This window comes from Glycine soja, chromosome 11, assembly GCF_004193775.1.
Source record: "Glycine soja cultivar W05 chromosome 11, ASM419377v2, whole genome shotgun sequence".
NCBI classification, from domain to species: domain Eukaryota; kingdom Viridiplantae; phylum Streptophyta; class Magnoliopsida; order Fabales; family Fabaceae; genus Glycine; species Glycine soja.
The window spans coordinates 38,185,941-38,206,051 of record NC_041012.1 but is presented as its reverse complement, the minus strand read 5'-3'; the positions used below and the strand labels follow the sequence as shown (position 1 = coordinate 38,206,051).

The 20,111-nt window shown below is 30.7% G+C and overlaps 1 protein-coding gene across 1 annotated transcript; it reads left to right on the top strand.

The window, feature by feature from the left end:
- Positions 1 to 3,220: 3,220 nt before the first annotated feature.
- LOC114373935 lies at positions 3,221 to 4,253 on the top strand. Its single transcript, XM_028331514.1, has 2 exons — positions 3,221 to 3,406; positions 3,489 to 4,253. The coding sequence occupies exons 1-2, from the start codon at positions 3,254 to 3,256 to the stop codon at positions 4,167 to 4,169; spliced, it is 834 nt and encodes a 277-aa protein (XP_028187315.1). The 5' UTR covers positions 3,221 to 3,253; the 3' UTR covers positions 4,170 to 4,253.
- The last annotated feature ends 15,858 nt before the right edge of the window (positions 4,254 to 20,111 follow it).

Here is a 20,111-nt window from a genome sequence, read left to right as displayed (position 1 = left end):
CCTTCAGCTCCCTTGATGGGACGCATGAGAAGCCTGCTCACCTAGGGTTCACATGACTGAAACATGCACTGCACCTAGGGTTCAGCTAGGGTTCAGTTTACGTTGAAGGCTTTGCAGACTTGCATTCTGAAAAGCATGTGAACGTTAAAAAATTTTGAACGTTGGGTTTAAGTTTTCAGCTATAAAAAAAATGTTGAACTCATTCTTTACTTACGTTTTTCCCTTACTGAGTTTGCTTTGTCTTTCTTTCTTCTTCACTTGAGAGATTATTGTACTGGGTTGTGATTGTTGTGCTGTGTTCGTGGTTCAAATTTCTCTAAAATTTAGTGCTTCTTGCTGTGCTTTCATCCTTCCTTGAAGTGCCCTTAGCCTTATCTTGGACATAAATTCCTGGTAAGTAAATATGTTAATATATATTATAAGTTTAAGTTAGTTAGTATTAGTATTAACAAATATTAGTATTAACAAATATTCTAAGTTAAGTTAGTTAGTATTTAAATAGTAGCTTAGTTATTATTAACAAAAGTTCTAAGTTTAAATTAGTTGATATGAGTAGCTATTCTGTTATTATTTTTTAAGTATTAATAGATATTTCAATGTTAGGTTAGTTAGTATGAAAATATTATTTGGTTAGGTTAATTAGTATGAAAATTTTATTTGGTTAGTTAGAATTAAAATTTTATTTAGTTATTGTTATTGTATATATTGTTAGATGTTATTTGGTTATTGTATATAATATTTTAGTATTAGTAGTAATTACAGCATAGCATAGAATATTATTATTAATTTTTTTTTATCAAAGAATGAGAATTTTATTATGAATTCTAGAAATATCTGTAAAATAAAATATATTCTAACTCAAGAAATATAAAGTTTTCTAAAATAATTATTCTTTCTTATCAACTTGTTTCAATTATTTTTCTAAATTTATTTTATTTGTATACTACATATGTTGTATAGAATCTAAATTAATTGTATTCTTAATTATTGGTAGAATTAAAATATATGATGTACTTTTGCATGGGGTTGACAAACTAATTATTTTTATGAGTTTTAAATAAGAAATTATTTTATAACTTAATCTCTCGTAAAAAAATTGTATAAATAAGTATAATTGAAAAGAATATTATATATTTGTTTAGTTAGTATAAAAATATTACGTGTATATATATTTAGTTGTGTATATTCTTAAATTTTATACATGTCATATTAGCTTTGTAGTATTAGGCATATATTTAGACGGATGATAGTTTAGTCTAATAAATATATATACATGCATCATACACATACGTAATATTAGATTTTTTAGTATTAGGCACAAGTTAATATTAACTTTAGGTATATATTTATAAATTTTAGACACACGTAAATTTTTAGTTTTTGTAATATTAAATATTTGACACTTAAATAAATAATTGTAATATTAGACACTTGACACACGTAAATTTATCTTTTTAGTATTATAATTTTGTATTTTAAATAAATGAGTTGATAATTTAATATTATTTAAGTTAATTATTTTTTAGTTAGAATGGTATATATATTATTTGTTAGTTTTAATTTGTACGTTAATATTATTTGTTTTAGAAAATTTAAGTGATTGAATATATGATACATTGTATATTATTATTATTTTTGTATATATATTATTGAAATGATTTTTTGCATTTCAATATTTGTTTGTATTATAAATAATTTGTTAGTCCATATTTTATTCAATTATTTATTTGTTAATTGTAGAAAAAAAATTACTAATAAATTAAAGTTTTCTTCACATGTATTTTAATTTATGTATAGAATATATTAAAAATTGACCAGTTTGATTTTTTACAAATTTATTGTTATATATTTAAAGTTTACTAATAAATTAAACTTTTCTTCACATGTATTATATTTTATTTTGCAGTAGCAATGGCATCTTCATCATCATCTTCATCACATATTAACATTAAATCTGGCCCCATCGATACTGATGTATTATGGATGCAACCTAAGCATGTTTCAGAACATGTTTGGAATGGGGAAGAAGAAAGGAAATTACATATTAGACGAGCTGTCCCCACGTATCAAGGGGAAGAACAAATTCCAGAACAAATTTTTCCTTTTCTTCAACAATCTGGTTTCGGGTGGATTATGAAGATGGGTTTCTTAAAAATAAATGCCTCACTAATTAGTGCCCTGATAGAAAGATGGAGGCCGGAAACACATACGTTTCACATGAGATGCGGAGAGTGTACTATCACTCTACAAGACGTCTCTGTGTTGTTAGGTATAAGTGTGGATGGTTTACCATTAATCGGCCCAACAAATCTTGATTGGGCTGATTTATGTGAGGAATTATTGGGAGTCAGACCACAAGAAGGTGAAATTAAAGGTAGTGTAGTTAAATTAAGTTGGCTGGCTCACCATTTTGATCAAATTAATAATGACGACGACGAAGAACAAGTACGAAGGTTTGCCCGTGCATGGATACTGAGATTTATTGGAGGTGTCTTGTTCGTTGACAAAACCAGTAACAGAGTTTCGGTAAGGTACCTTCAATTTTTACGTGACTTTGAACAATGTGGCAGATATGCATGGGGAGCTGCCGTACTTAGTTTTCTATACAGAGAGATGTGCAGTGCCACCGATTATAAAACTAAATCAATCGGAGGTATGTGCATCTTACTACAATTGTGGGCATGGGAACGATGTCCCACGTTGGCTCCAAAGAGGACTCCTTCCCACATAGAAAATACACCACTAGGGCACAGGTCAGTCATTTTTAACAGCGTCTTTCATTTTAATAGAATAAATGGTTTTAGGGTATATTAAATTTTATTCTCTGTAGGTGGCTGCGACGTGGAAACCAACATATCGGCAATGATGATGTGAAAGTTTTTCGTCGCAAGTTCGATATTATGAAACGTCATGAGGTAAGAACCATGCTATTGTATTTGTAAAATAAAAAATTATATGTCTTATTTTACTACAATGTTCACAACTATGTTGTTATATGCAGTTTGTGTGGGAGCCTTACCCATCAACCGTTATGTCATTCTTGCCTCCCGTTTGTTTAGTCGGAAGTCTCGCCTGGTACGCGGTGGTGCCACTAATTTGTTTCCAAGTTATTGAGTGGCACCAACCGGACAGAGTCTTGAGACAATTCGGGATGCAGCAACCAGTTCCAGAGTCTCCTTCACAACCCCTAAACATTCATGGCATAACATTAAAGGGGAAACATGACGAAAATTGGGGACAATTGTTCGCCCCAATGATTCAGCAGTGGAATAATCGCCATGCATTTAGGGTCGACGCTTATCCCCGACAAGAAGGCCTATTGAGTTTTAACTCGGACTACATGGTCTGGTATAGGCGAAAGACAAAGATGTTTGTTGACCCAGAAAATGCAAAGACGGCTACATTGGTATTTTTTAATTTTTTTTCAAATTTTAACTTGAACTTTTATTTAGTGATGGCCATTAATTTTGTTACCGTTACAAATGCAGGGTGAAGTTGCGGAGGCATTACAATACATGGTGTCTCCTCAAGGGAGGAAAACATGCACATTTGATGATCTCGTGCCTTATGTGGAAAAAATTACAATTTTATCCGAAGAGCAAGAGAGAGTCACTGAGCCAGTGTCACATGGTCCCGCATCAGAGCGTCAATTTCCCGCACAACAGTTTCACATGCTTCAGTCAAGTATTGAAACTCAGGGGATAGCCAGAAGAAGGGACACTGTTGAAGCGGAAGAATATTCCCAACAAATGGCGGAGCGTGGCCATGGAATGTATTACACGCCACAAACATTTGCTGAGTATCCGACACAGATGTATCAGTATCCTTTTCAGGGTCATGACACTGATACTTCTGCAACCCAACAATCGTTCGGTGGTTTTGCGGAAACACAAGCTCAATTTTCATGGCCCACAATGACCCCTTCACAGCAATATCATGGGCCAATTCCAACACCTAATGCCCCGTTAGGAACACAATGGAATGTACCGGGACAAATACCTAATACAGGTGACTTATTCGGTGTTGATTTGCGTAACGCATTTTCTGCGGAGGCTGACGAAGAAGAAGCGAGGAGGCATCGGGGCAGAAGAAATCCTGATCGCCAAGCACGAAGATGGGATCGACCATGTGGCACATCCTCACGGCATCACGGACACCAAAATGAATGATTTGCATGTCTCTGTTGATTAAGGCTTTGTTGTATATTTGTAATTTGACATTCATGGCGTAATGTATGATATTCAGTTTATTAAGGCTTACTTATGGATAGAATTTATGTCGCGTATCAAACTATAATAATCAATGAACCCTAAACCAAATAACAAAGGTAGCCAAAGGGAAAAAACTAATGTTTCTAAGTAACGATGAATTTCAATGTGAACTAAACCCTAACCCATAAAACATAAAAAGTATCCCATAACCCTTAAATATGAAACACTAACCCTAACCTATAAAATATAACCACTTAGCCCTCAATTGTTCCGAACTAAACCTTAATCCTAAAATAAAAACCTAACCCTAACCACTAAACATTAGCCCTAACCCAAAAATGTTCAGCACTAAACCCTAACCAAAAAATAAAAATAACATACACCTCACCCATAAAAATTAGTCCAAAGCCCTGCAATTTTCATAACTAAACCCTAACCCTAAAATAAAATAACTAAGCCTAACCCTATAAAATAAAAACTAAACCCTAACAATAAAATAAGAAACCTAACCCTAACCCCATAAACATTAGTCATAACCCTAAAATGTTCATAACTAACCCCTAACCCTAAAATAAAAAACCTAACCCATACCCCTAAAAATTAGTCCTAGGTCTAAAATTTTCATAACTAAACCCTAACCCTAAAATAAAAAAAACCTAAGCCTAACCCTATAAAATAAGAATTAAACCCTTACCCTTAAAAAAAGTTATTTTATTTCAACTTCTAAATGTAATTGTATTTCCCTAAAAAATAAGAACTAAACCCTAACCCTTCAAATAAATAACTTTGCCCTAACCCTAAAAATGTTCAAAAGTAAACCCTCACCATAAAAAAACCTAACCTTATCCCCTAAAAAATTAGTCCTAACTCTATAACTCTGAGATTTTGACAAGTAAACCCTAACCCTAAAAACAATAAGACATAACCCTAACCCGTAAAAATTAGTCCTAACTCTAAGATTTTCATAACTAAACCCTAACCCTAAAATAAAAAACCTAACCCAAACCCCTAAAAATTAGTCCTAGCTCTAAAATTTTCATAACTAAACCCTAACCCTAAAATAAAAAAAAACTAAGCCTCACCCTATAAAATAAGAACTAAACCCCTTACCCTTAAAACAAAGTAATTTTATTTCAACTTCTAAATGTAATTTTATTTCATTAGAAGTACACATTCAAAAAAAAGTTATTTTATTTCAACTTCTAAATGTAATTGTATTTCCCTAAAAAATAAGAATTAAACCCTTAACCAAATAACAAAGGTAGCCAAAGGGAAAAAACTAATGTTTCTAAGTAACGATGAATTTCAATGTGAACTAAACCCTAACCCTTAAAAAAAGAAATTTTATTTCAACTTCTAAATGTAATTGTATTTCCCTAAAAAATAAGAACTAAACCCTTACCCTTAAAAAAAGAAATTTTATTTCAACTTCTAAATGTAATTGTATTTCCCTAAAATAAAAAACTAAACCCTAACCGTTATACATGAGTTAGCCCTAACCACTAAAATAAATAAAAAAAGTAACCCTAAAACCTAACAAAAAAAGAACTTAACATGAACCCCTAAACAATAAGCACTAAACCCTAAAATAAAAAAAAAGAACTAAACACTAACCCCTAAAATATAAGAACTAAACCCTAACACTTAAACCAAAAAACTAACCCTATCCATAAAATATTAGAACTAAACCCTAACCCCTAACAAATAAGAAGTAACCCCTAACCACTAAAAAAATAAGACGTAACCCTAACCCTTCAAATTCAAAAACATAACCCTAGACCTAAACTAAAAAAAATTAGCCCTAACCCATAACATATAAGAAGTAACCCCTAACCCCTAAAAATAAATAAGAACTAACCCTAACCCTTCAATTTTAAAAAACTTAGCCGTAATCCCATAGTTCTAAACACTAAAACCTAAGGCTTAGACCCTAAACACTAAACCAAAATACTTAGACACTAAACCATAATGACTAAGTCCATAGTTTGTCATTGTAGATAGTTAAAAAAACTAAGGTAGACAAAATACTTACACACTAACGTTTCTAACTAACGATCAACACCAATGTCACTCAACCTCGATTGATCCACTCCATTTATTTCAACTTCTAAATGTAATTTTATTTCATTAGAAGCACACATTCAACAAAAAGTAACTGACGATTTCATTGAATACCAACAAGTAAATACATTGAACAAAACCTAAAGCAATACAAGATCGTCATGTAACATACATAAATCAATTAAATGAATTACTCCCACGGTCAGATTGCATTGGACATCGACGCCTATTGTGCCCTTCAGCTCCACATCTACTACATTTTTGTCGGTGGTCAGATGGTTCGACCCAATCCATCTCATTCCTTATCCTTGTTGATTTTGGCCGACCTTTCGCACGAATTGTAGTTGGGTCAGGGATTAGTGTCCATGCCTCATCAGAAGGAGGAATTGCCGCTTCATTCCCAAGAGGCCACCACTGTGCGGAGTATGCTTTTAAGATGTGTTCATTGGTGTAAACAACATCTATATATTGGTAGTAGTTCATGCTCACATAACCACAAGCTGCAATAATGTGTGAACATGGATAGTGAAGCGCAGAATACCTTCCGCATTGACAATAATGGCCATTCAAGTTAACTGCCCATTTTTGTCCGCCACGTTGCGTGATAGGATTGAAGGTCTCCTCTACTTCAAACCTTGTCGAGTGGATATCGTACACACGAACGATGTGCGAACAAGCTTGTTCTTGATTTTTCCTAAGTTCTGTAACAAGCTTAGAACAATAAACTTGGCCTTCTCTTAATTGTCTTTGGGCTTGGCGACCACGATCAACAAAGTACTTTCGGCACCTACTATATGTTGACTTGACCAACGCTGTTATTGGAATGCTGCGACAATCTTTCAACACCTTATTGACACATTCTGATAGGTTGGTTGTCATGTGACCATATCGTCGTCCAGATGTATCGTAAGCCATGCTCCATTTTTCCTTTGAAATGCGATCAATCCATCTTGCTATGGCTGGACTCAGTTGACGAAATTTTTCTAAGTTTTGATCAAACACATGCTTGCAAGGAGTGTACGCTGCATCAAATTTGTTATCATCAAAAGTTGTACGTAGACATCAAACTCAAATTAAATTAATGTATAAAATCAACCTTACCCAATTTCTTGAACATCTCTTTTTGTTTCGCGTTGTTGAATTTGCGATTGAAATTGCTGGCTATGTGTCGGACGCAGTACACATGATAACCGTGGGGAGGTTGCCAACCAAGATGTTCGTTAGCGACAGCAGACTTTATACTCGCGTGACGATCAGATATTAGACAAATTCCATTCTTATCTGTGACGTGTTCACGCAAGTGGGCCAAAAACCATGACCATGCTGTTAGCGTCTCGCCTTCGACCACGGCGAATGCTAGAGGAAGAACACCACCATTTCCATCTTGCGATGTGGCCATTAACAGGGTCCCACGGTATTTGCCGTATAAATGTGTGCCGTCAACTTGTATGATTGGCTTACAGTACTTAAAAGCCTCTTTGCATTGACCAAATGTCCAAAATACTCGATGAAACTGACGATGTTCGCGACTTACCCTATTACCAACAATAAAATCGTCATGTAGTATTTGAAAGTAAGAGCCAGGAGAATGATTTTGCATGTGTGTTAGCCATGACGAGAGTTTCGCATACGACTCTTCCCAATCGCCATATTCAATTGCAATCGCCTTTTGTTTGGCCATCCAAGCTTTTCTGTATGAAACCTTATAGGAAAATTCACTATTTATCCTTTCTTGAATCAAAGAAATTTTTATTGATGGATCTTCTCTGATCATGCCTGTAATTCAAATACTAAAATAAAATTACAAATTAAAATAACAAATAACACAAAAGTAGGATAATATGAACATAAAAAACGTACCTACTACGCAAGTCGCAATTAAATTTGAATCAAGCTTCTCATGGTCTTGTGTCATAGTCATATTTAGACATGTGTGCGGTCCACCCCATTGTGTCACTTTCCATGCATCAGTTTTTTTGGATAAAATTGCCCTCATATAAAAAGGGCAAGGAGACTCTTCGGTGTTGTTGGGACAACAAACGATATATTTGTGTGATTTCGTTTCAACAACCTTAAAAGTTTGATGCACCTTCATCACATATTGTTTCAGTGCATTTTTTACCGCATCTTTACTGTCAAAATCCATGCCAACATACAATTCTTGTCCAACATTAAAAGTCGTTGGCATGTCCAGACCACAAATGTCCTCCTCGTCCGGATGACTCCAATTGATATTATTATAATGCATAGCATCATTCCAAAATGGATTTTGAATTTGTGGTACACCTAATAATTTAAAAAAAAAATCATGTCAACAAACTACTCCTATTTAGTTACCATTAAATACAATTCTCATAAAAAGATAGATGTATTAAACTAATTTTGTATTTCACAAACATTTACCTTCGGTTGGGTGAACAATTGAAACTGGTTCAACGATGTCAGTGACTTCATCGTCTGTATTAGATATTCCATCATCACTATCATCTTCATTGAACGACTCTTCAACGTATGAGTTAGATGCAAGGTAATCGTCATCATCATCATCTTCATCATCATGTAAATTACTTATATTTCTTGGCAGTTCCGATTCATGATGAGATACATTACGTCCACATGACGTAACAGAATTTGCAGCATGAAACATCGAACCACCAGCAACATCCTTTTCTACGTACAATTCTAAAACTGACATTTGTTGTTGTTGTTGAAAACTTTCGATCATAGTTTCAACATCTTCGTCATCACAAATTTGCAATGCAACATATTTTCCTGAAACTAAAAATCTACAACTTATAGTAGAAATAATTTCATTATTTTCTAACTTTACCTTATCTCCAATTTTTTTTTTAAAGCATTGAAACTAATTCCGCGTTTAATCTGAATGGCCTTTTTACTGCCTTCAAATATTACACCATCACTGTCTTCATATACTCTTCCATTGAAATACAACACTGTAATAATTGAATTCATGATATACCTACATCATCAAAATTAATAATAATTAATCATAACAATAGGAGTTTTAAAATAAATAATTACTCATACTAATTTTATTATAAAAATTCTAATTAAAAAAATTAATTCACTTAAACTTTGCCTTCAAATATTAGTCTAACAAATAAAATCATTACTTCAATTAAATATCAAATATTTATTTGCTTCCTCTATTAAACTTAAACTTCACATTCATACTTTATTCTAAAAAAAAGTACTCTAATTAAATAATTTATGGAAAATTCCAATTTTTTTCAAAAAAATTCCAGACAAACACAAAATGGAAGGGTTATAAATGAAAGGATTACACTTAAAAAAAAATTTCAGACAAACACAAAATGGAAGGGTTATAAATGAAAGGATTACACTTAAAAAAATTTCAGACGAAACATGGCCAACACGCCTAGGCGCCCCCATATTTGTATCTTCGAAGTCGTTTTTCATTACTAATTAACGAGAAGAACTTACTTAACTCAAATGACATATATTCGGTAATGAAGGATATATCATATATATATATACATATGACAAAATTAGTAGGAAAGTATACTATCTATATATAGGAATGGAGGACACAGATAAATAAGGCGTAATTTTTCCTCCATCTCTACTTAATAGTCTCAATGGTTAATTAATTAAATTACATGTGTGTATATGTAAGGCAAAAAATACTCGGTGAACAACTAATTTAAAACTTAGTGAGACAAGGAGATAAAAGAAACATATACAATTCAAGTATAATAACTAATATGATATATGTGATAAAAACAAAGAGATACAAAATTAGTGAGTGTTAAAGAATTAATTCAACTATATTTTTTAATTTTCTGCACTAGTGATTGCTTGGAGAGAAAAAATATTCACCTACTATTTTTCGAAAATTGGACAAGTATTAGACCTGATCTAGTATAAAATAATCTAAAAATCCAAGTAAACTTCTTTTATGATTATTAAAAATCAATAAATTACTAATAAATATAGTCACGAAAAATTGTTATTCCCATGTTAGTAAATTTAAATGACGGGACTTTTAAAATTGGTAATATTTTTCTTATTGTTTTTATAATTAAAATTACAATTTCTTTTTGTTAACTTATATTAAATTTTATTACAAGTAAAATAATACTTCTTACTCAGACCAAACAACAAAATACTTAAGAAATAGCATGTAATTATTTTTCGTCTTAAATTAAATTATATGTCAAATAATAATTCAGACGCAAAAACCATTAACAAAAAGGCTTACAAATAATTACTACTAATATTTTTAAAATTTAAAATGTAATTTACAAAATTAATACACTTAAATTTGAGCTTCAAATTTCATTCTAACCATAATATTTGTTACTTCAAAATAAAAAATTTGTACATCATAAATAAACAAAATGATAGAAAACTTTAATTAAATAAATATAAAACATCCTTACTTACTATAGAATCAAACTTCAAAACTGCTTCTTCCTCTTTCACAATACTCTCTTCGGTCTCAAATCTATGCAAGTGCAGAGTGTGATTCAAGTTTGCTCTATTTAAAGAATTTTTTTAGCAAAAAGCAAGGTACACCATTATTAAAGTAACTCTGTATGGAAGTCACCTCCTACATGCGTAGCTGATGCATAGCTGATTAAGCTGTCATGCATGCATGTCATTTATGATTTCTCTATCCAATACAGTGCCCTATTCTCCTCCCTAGTCTGCATAGAAAAAAAATTTCAATGCATGTGAACCGTAACTGCATCAGACTTGAGTCTCCTCATTGAGCATCAATTCCAAGCTTCAGTCCCATCAAATCTATGCAAGTGGAGTGGTTTAAAATTATTATTATTATATAGAGAACTGTATGTTTGATTTATGAGAAAAAAAGTATAAGAAGAGAAAAATAAGGAAGGAAAAGGAATACAAAATATATAAATCCTTTTTTTTTTCAAATTGTATGATAAGAAAGAAATAAAAGATAAGAAAATTAGTATTGTTCTCTTCTTGTTTAGTTGTATAGAAACAAGAATAAAAAATGTGTTCAAAATTATAAAAAAAATTAAAACTAAAAAGATAAATCAAAATGAGAAAAAAATTATTTAATTTGTGCATGAAAGAGTATATTTTTTTTGTTTTGCATGTTCTTTGAACAGAATAATTTTTTAGTTTATTCCTACAAAAATGTTTTCAGTCTTCTAAATAAATAAAAAGGTAAAAGATGAAAAGATACCCTCACCTTTTTCATGATTTGGCTTTTCCTACTACTTGAACATTTTGGAAAAACAAACATTATTATCTCTCTATCTCTCTTTATACGTGTGTCTATATGCATGCTTGCATGCTGTATATAATAATATGATAAACATGTATTAAATGAAAAATGAGAAAAATTAATTTTAATCATTACATTATAATTATAAAAAGTTGATGCTTAAGATTAAAACTTCAATTTTTAATACATGATTATGAAAGTGAGAGAGTAATAAAAGTTTACATTAAGTAAACAAAGCCTTCATTCACGTGAAGTGAAGATAGCTGGTTCTCAGAACAAGCCTATCCCGCCTTTAGAGCTGGCGGGATCCTCTCTGCCCCTGTCCCGCTGCCACTGTTGGCGGTACCCACACACTCTCTCTCTCTCCCCCTGTCCCGCAGTGGTGGTTGGCGGTACCACTCTCTCACCTGTCCCGCCATCACCAAGGGCGGGACACTTCTCTCTCCTGATTTTCCCCATCCCGCAACCACTGCTGGCGGGACACTTCTCTCTCCTGATTTACCCATCCCGCAACCACTGCTGGCGGCACCCCTCCCCCTCTCTCCTAGTCAGCCCCTATCCCGCCATTGGCACTGGCGGTTCAAGCTTCCCGCCAGTGTTAATGGCGGCACCCACGTCGGAAAGAGACCCTGCATGTTATTTGTTTAGAAACGAACCCCCTTTGGTAAATTGTTTGTAAAACAAGCCCTGTACGGTAAATTTGCCGTTTCAGGCCACAGATCATTTGCAGATGGCAATAGTGCAATCCATGTGCTATGTATGGATAATGAACTATTTGCTGGATCAATTTTGGGGAAAAAATGGCTATATAACCTTTAACGTAGAATTCATCCACTAAACTATTAACCATATAGTATTAGATTCTCTTTTAAAATGAGAATGGTCTTTTTTTTTTTTAAAAGACAAAATGAGAATGTTCTTTAAGAAGTATGATGTAACACTTTATTTTTTTTAATATAATAATATAAAAATATAATTTCACGTAAAATATATTATCAATATGTTTTTTAAAGTTTATAACGGTGATAAACAATAATAACGGCGACGTCAATTATAATACTATGTGTTTTACTAATTTCTTAATTAATTAGTAGTGGTGGTGATAACGGTCACACTAATGATAATGATGGAGGTGATGATATTTAGTGATAATGATTGTTAATTAAAGTTAATGATAATGATAATTAAAATATGTTAGAATATGATAATTAATATTTTTTATAGATTTAATTTTTATTTGAAAAATCTTTTAAAGATTTAATGATTATATTAAATTTTAATATGAATTTTAAATATTTTAATTTTAATTATCTATTATTTTTAATTAATAATCTAACATAATCAATGATCATGATTAAAAATGATATTAAAATATTTAAAAATTAAAATATAACATAATTATTAAATCTCTAAAAATTCATCAAACAAATCAAATTTTAAAATATTTTAATTTTAATTAACTCATTATTAATACTGTGACCGTCGTCACATATGACGGTATGACATCGTCACCATATATATATATATATATAAAACTTTTATTATGAATATCTTTTGTTAAAAATAATTTTATTTAAATTATTATTCGATGTTTATTAAATATATAGATATTTTTTATAAGAATTCAAATCCAATCTTGGTTGATCATAGGTTAACATTCAAGTAGGTGTGTTTAAAAAAAATGTATGAATTGATTGTGGATATGAATATATTATTACTTATTAGGTTCTATATCCGCATATTATTTAATATATTAAATTTATAATAAAAATAATATTATACTTGTAATCTTCTGCTGATTATAAATTATATTATTTTATTAATTATTTTTATAGTTAATTGTTTTCTTTGTTATGCTTTATAATTAAGACATGAAAACTCTTAAATATTTTTTAATTGCATACTAAGTAATTGTTTTTGTTAATTTTATATTTAATATTAATATTATTTTGTTTTTAGTCTTTTAGTAATAATTTTAATTTTAATATAATAAAATTAATGAATTTATTTGTTAATTTTATATTTAATTTTAATATTAAATCAATGTATTCATTTTATATAATCTGCAAACGTAAAATAAATTAAAAAAGAAAATGCCATTTAATTGAAGCATATTAAATGTAAACTTAATTTATGTATGAAAATTATTATTTTTACCATTTTTAATGATTTTTTAAATAAAGGACCATAATTTACTCTTGTATTCATTTGTATACTTGATTCTAATAAAAAAAATTGTGTACTTGATTTTCTTAATCATTTACTTTTAAATTTACCTTCCTTATCTCTAATTCTAAATTAAATATCATAATTGTTTTAAATAAATTTTCAATACATTGTTTTAAAAATTTTGTTATGAAATATTATCCACGAGACTGTATATGAAATTAAAAATATTTATTAGAAAATATCAAAGTATAATTAAATACTTTAAGGATTAGTGCCTTACTCGACTGAAAATACATTAGACGACACTAGAAAAAACTTATTCCTCAAGTTTAATTATTTATTGTAAATTCAAAATATATTTTATATATTACAAATATTTATTTATTATAAAATGTAACTATAATATAATTTATATACTTAAAACTATTAATTATTATAAAGTTTTGATCATAAGAAATAAATATTTATCCTTTTATATATATTAAAGTACTTATAAAAATGTGTGTTAAAATATCCTATTTAAATCTTATTAATTATCTGGTAATGTAACAATTAACTTTTTCCTCCTATATGGTAATGTAACATCATTTTTGTGCTCTTTAATTATATTTTTAGTCCCAAAAATTTTAGTTATTTTAAAAAAACATCATTTTAATCCCTTAAATTCTAAAAAATATTTTTAATCCCTAAAACATTAAATTTGAGGGACTAAAATGTTTTTGTTTTTAATTTGAGGGGCGAAAACCAAATTCAATTCAAATTAAGAAACTAAATATACAATTAAACTAATAATAGTTAGACAGATATTCTCTTAAGACATTGATTAATAAATTAAAAAAATTATTTTATTAAGATGTATAAAATTCTCATAATTTTTTTTATACTTTCTTGTGATTTACATAATAAATATATTTTTTTAAAAAATTGTTTAAGTAATGTTACGCCGATTAGCAAAGACTCTAATAAATAACCCTTTCATCTAACTCTATGTGCTATAACACCCACCCATGAAAAGCAACATTTCCATCCTAGCTATCCTGTATATCCTACACTAAAAATCAATTCGAAACTAATAATAAGTATTGCATGTCAATATAGCTGTTTACCATTAACACCACCACCAATAAATAACATGATGTCCACGTGTTGTTTTCATCATAAATCGTGTTCATCATGCAGCACCGAATCCATAGTACTTAAGCCACTGACCAAAACACAAGTTTAACATACATTTCCCAAACCATGCATGACTTAGACCATTAAAATTAAATAAGCCTTGCTTCTCAAAACATCACAAGTTTAACATATACGAGATCATTATGTGTGCACCAAAATTCATTAATTCTCAGTGAATTTAATGCTCCATATTCCAATAATGCTTGCAAGCTTGCTTCTCTCAAAACCACATAAACTATCCTTCTCCAAAATCCTCTGATGACTATATGTTTTGTGCCATGTGTCTGTACGTGTGAAATTCATATTTACTCCGGAACACATGCCATTACGTACCCTCCATAGAAACACCAATGAAACAGTAGTAAAATCGCTGTCATCCCCTCTTAACCGAATCAAAGCCACCAGGTCTTCAAAAATCCAGTCTCGCAGAAATAAGTAACACCTCCATATATATATAACAGCCACAAAAAAGAACAGATTAGTTATACATGGAGAAAGCATCTTGCTGGGTTAGTAGAACACTGCATAAAGGAATAATTAAAACCACGACCAAGTAGTAAAGATAAATCCTGTACAAGCTTGCTTCTCTGAAAATCCTGATTTTTGAAGATAGTTGGCATTCCTGATGTTCCACACACCTCGTGACTGCACACCACAAAATCGTCCACTACTCACTACTAGAATTGTCTCTTAGGTGCGAATTTCCTGCGGTTTTTGATCTGTAGCCAATTACTTTGTAGATAACTTTTTCATGTGAATCTAAAATATGCAAGAAATTTCATGCGAAAAAATCTGCAAAAAAAAAAATAGGAAACCTCTTGTGGATTTTTTTATTCGCAAGTATGTTTTCTGCGGGTTTTAAATTCGCAAGAAAGTCCGCATGAAATTCCTGCGAATTTTGTTTTTACAGGAAAATTACATGAACTTCTTTTGTTTACATATAGTTTAACAAATACAGTTTCATTGACCATCGTCCTTGAATGTATATCATACATGTACAAGACATTCACATAATCACATACCAAAACTGTAATCCCCGTTGTATTCACCGGCACCACTAATTCGGCCAACAAAACTCCTGATGAGGAAAAAAATAATTATCAAAATATATGAACAATGGATAAATAAAAATAAAATGATAAATGGAAAGAGAGAACCCACTAGATTGGCGAAACTGATACCGGTGGAGAGTGCAGTCTAAGTAGCATGTCTCTTTGAATAGAGAATCCACCATGTGTACTTGTGTCTGATGGAGTGAGTATGTTACTAATTAAAGGAGTAAGTTGTAGATCAGCAAGGTATCTGTCTTCCACTTCTTCTTCCATACTATAAGATCATCTTGCTGCAAGATCCAAAGAAATAACCAGTTCTAATAAGATCACGTTACCCATGTTTTCATGTCGTACACAAGGTGAATTTTCATTTCATTCTTCAAGATTAAACTCTATGGCATACTAATTTTCAAACCTGCAATGATGGAGGCTTCTGAGTCTTTTGTTAGGTGGATGCTTAGTTATATTGATACCAGTCATTAAAGTCGTTACATGTTAAAATGGCATCATCCATAAATTACGGAGGCAAGTTTTATCAACTTCATTTTCCAATAATGAATAAGAAAAGAGAACATAATAATTACTTCCCTACTCTATAATTGCCTATTGATTTATGGCTTTATGGTGTTACCTCACATCTTACTCCAAATCAAATTTGAAGTATCCAAGTGAAACTGAGTGCTTGCTAGATCAACCTTTCATATAATATAATTATATATACAAATCAAATACACATGTTATATAAAATCCAAGTGACAGGTGCTTTACCAAATGGATGCCAAAACTTTTGCGTTTCATCACCTTCACCATTTTCCAAGCTAGTGTCCTAAATATAAGCAACGCATTTGTATGGAATTAAAATTCAATAGTAGATATTAATAATAGATTTTTTCTTTCTGTGGCATTGATAATAGAATGTAAAACAGAATATGAAAAAAGAGAAGCATGAAGAAAATGGCTGAGCCATAGTCCTTTAACAAATATTAATCAATTTATGGTAACTTTAGCTGCTGTTGTTTGGTACAAGGCAACTAGAGAGTGAAATATTTCCAATAACAAGATTGTATTTTTAAAGCTGTAAAGATATTGTGGAGAATTGGCACCTGATGAAAAAGTAGACATATGGGAATTGGTGCATACAATTTTGAACTTGTAATTCATCTTATTGATTTATTGACCCATACATCTTTGTCTTCGTCATATTTGTGATTTGCTTGATGATAGTAACAATCTTTTTCAATTTGAAGGTAAATATTTTGTGACTAATTTTGTCTTGGACTTTGTTTATAGTTGTCGATGGCCACATTAAACGACTACAGGATGAAGACATACAATCCAATGTACTAGAAATAATTGGATCAAATATTCAGTCCACATACATTACGTGCCCAGCTGACCCAGCGGCAACGCTTGGTATAAAGCTTCCATTTTTGGTTATTATTGTCAAGAATCTAAAGAAGTATTTCACATTTGAGATTCAAGTTTTGGATGATAAGAATGTCAGACGACGATTTCGAGCTTCAAATTTTCAAGTGTGTAAGTCTGCCCATGTTTGTGTGCCTGATTATTATGAACACAACTTCAGATGTTTAGTTTCTTCTGGGGTTTTTTTGTGCACGAGTGCTTGCTTCTACCCAATATAGAGAGCTTTGATTTTCTGAATAGTAACATTGTGGCATGATTCTTTATTTTTAGGTCATTGTATTTTATAATTAATAAGCCTTAGAGATGGAATCCACAATTTGAAACTGTGTATCTTCTCATCTATTTCTTTTTCTGAAGGTCTATGTTAATGTAAATTGGCAAATTTCATTTTCTGTATTTGCAGAATTGCTTTGAAATCAAGTGACATCAGTTGTAGTATTTCTGTTAGGTGATCTTACAGATTATTTGTTTTAAAATTTGACTTGTTTAATCTGGTACAAGGTGTACATTGCCCATGAGAATTGTGTGGGGAGCATGATAGACAGGAATTAGAATTTTCTTATTTATTCTGCATACTTTGAAATGAAAGACAGGAAATAAAAAAAAATATTATTTTAGGGACTAAAGTGATTTGAATGATTGAATGACTGGAACTCTATTGCTTGATTTGTTTCATACACTCTTTCACTTTTAAATCACCAAAAGACCGGGGGTATATTAGTGGTAAAATAGTTCTTATTGTCAAGCAATGTCATTTTTGAGGTATACTGTGGCGTTTGTGAAAGGAAAAAAAGGAAAGAAATACTGTGACATTTTTGCTTAAAACAAAATCTTAATATTTTTTCAGAAATATAGTGATGTCATTTCTATCTGAAATACTGTTCATATGCATTACAACTTATTTTGTTGTCATTGTACGCTGTCACTCGAGTAAAGCCCTACATTTGCACTATGCCACTGAGAATGGATGAGGGATGGAATCAAATCCAGTTTAACCTGGTTTATTTCACCAAGAGAGCTTATGGTACTAATTATGTGGAGACACTGCGAGTACAGGTCCATGCAAACTGTCGCCTGAGAAGGATATACTTCTCTGATCGCCTGTACTCTGAGGAGGAACTCCCACCTGAGTTTAAATTGTACCTTCCGATGCAGGTTAGAGATGCCTGCATATGGACAATTAGTTCTTTCATATTTTTTTTTCTTTTCTTGTCTTGTGCACGTCAAGTCTCGTCTTGTTTTACTTTGTTTTCTGGATAAAGTCTCACCTTGTGCTTTTCATCATGCAGAAATCATGAAAATGTTGTGGGAGGAAGGAATTGGGTCCACGAGAGTTGGATGTTTTTATTTATATATGTACTACGTATAGTTCTGCCTGTTGGCTTCTTTATCTATGTTATGCCTGAACTAATAAGAACTTTTGCAACTGTTCATTCTAGTCACATTCAGCTGTGTGATGTTCTGATGCTTGTCTCTGTAATATTGGATGCCAATTTTGATAGTGATTTTTGTGCTTTTACATGATTGTGTCTAACCGAAGAAAGAGGATGATAATGTTTTAAGTGCACTGCATTCATAATATATGCCTGATATCTGGTTATCTTATGAAGGCGTTTCCTTCTCCTAGGAAGAACAATGTACATAAATGTGGATATTAGGCAGTCTAAAGTTATGAGAAGATATGCTTTCATAAAAAATGAATATTTGTAAATTTTAATGTTATTTAATGTTTTTTCCACAAATTTTAGGAATTAACTGAAAAATATATATAATTAGGAGTTGGTTAAAAATTTTGGTAAATTGTAATTTTAGAAATTATTGAATGTATATGAATCTTGTAAATTATTTCAATCAAGAAAGACTTATTGATTTTTTTATATAATCATAGGATCTAATAAAATTATTTAACTTTTTTTATTAAAAAAATATTTAACTTAAAAATGTTCAATGTGTGCCAGTGTGTGTATGTTTTTATTTATTTGCCAGACATGAAAGGTGTTACCTTTTTTCTTCTCACCATTCAAGGAAAGGGTCAAAATAAAAAGAACTATACGACAAATGAAACAATGATTCTTCTAAGTTCAGTACTCAAGGCTGAAAACAAAAAAGTTTAGCACTATTAAAGTATGAATAACCACCTGTCCACCTGGTTATAAAGTTTAAGAAGCATAGGCACTTGTATAAAAATTTAAGAAATATAAAAACGGGTTACGAGAAATATCTGGATAAATATGGAAGATAATTTTGTCAATATATACACTTACTTTAGTGGCATGATGAAATACAACTTTTAAAGCTTTACAATTTCGCCTATGTTTTATGAATAATCATCTGATTAGAAAAATTAAGAAACATAAGAATAACAATTAAAAAATTTAAGAGAATTATATAACAAATTCAAGAAACAGAGAAAAAAGTTATGAGAAAAATTCAATTAAAAAGGAAGAGAATCTTGTTTTATTATTGGCATGATGAAAAACAACCACATTTACTATTACAAAAAATGTACTATTAGGTATGCAACTACATTAATGACTATGGATGGAGAACAATGACGAATGAAAGAAAAAAATGGAAAGTAAGTGACACATAAGCAATTTTGCTGATGTGGTCAAGATTAATTAGTAGAATATATATATATATGAAGAGAATTTATATATTATAAATAGATAATTTAATTCTAACTTGATAAAAATAAATATTTAAAAAAAAAGATAAATTTTAAGAATAAATTAGAATGGAATTAAATTCCAAGGTTTCTATTTACAATTA

Bases quoted from the DNA above. Each gene is read 5' to 3' on its own strand.
- LOC114373935 (XM_028331514.1), top strand. From the start codon at position 3,254: ATGATTCAGCAGTGGAATAATCGCCATGCATTTAGGGTCGACGCTTAT. The intron at 3,407-3,488 runs GTATTTTTTAAT...TTACAAATGCAG, and splicing joins ATGCAAAGACGGCTACATTG to GGTGAAGTTGCGGAGGCATT.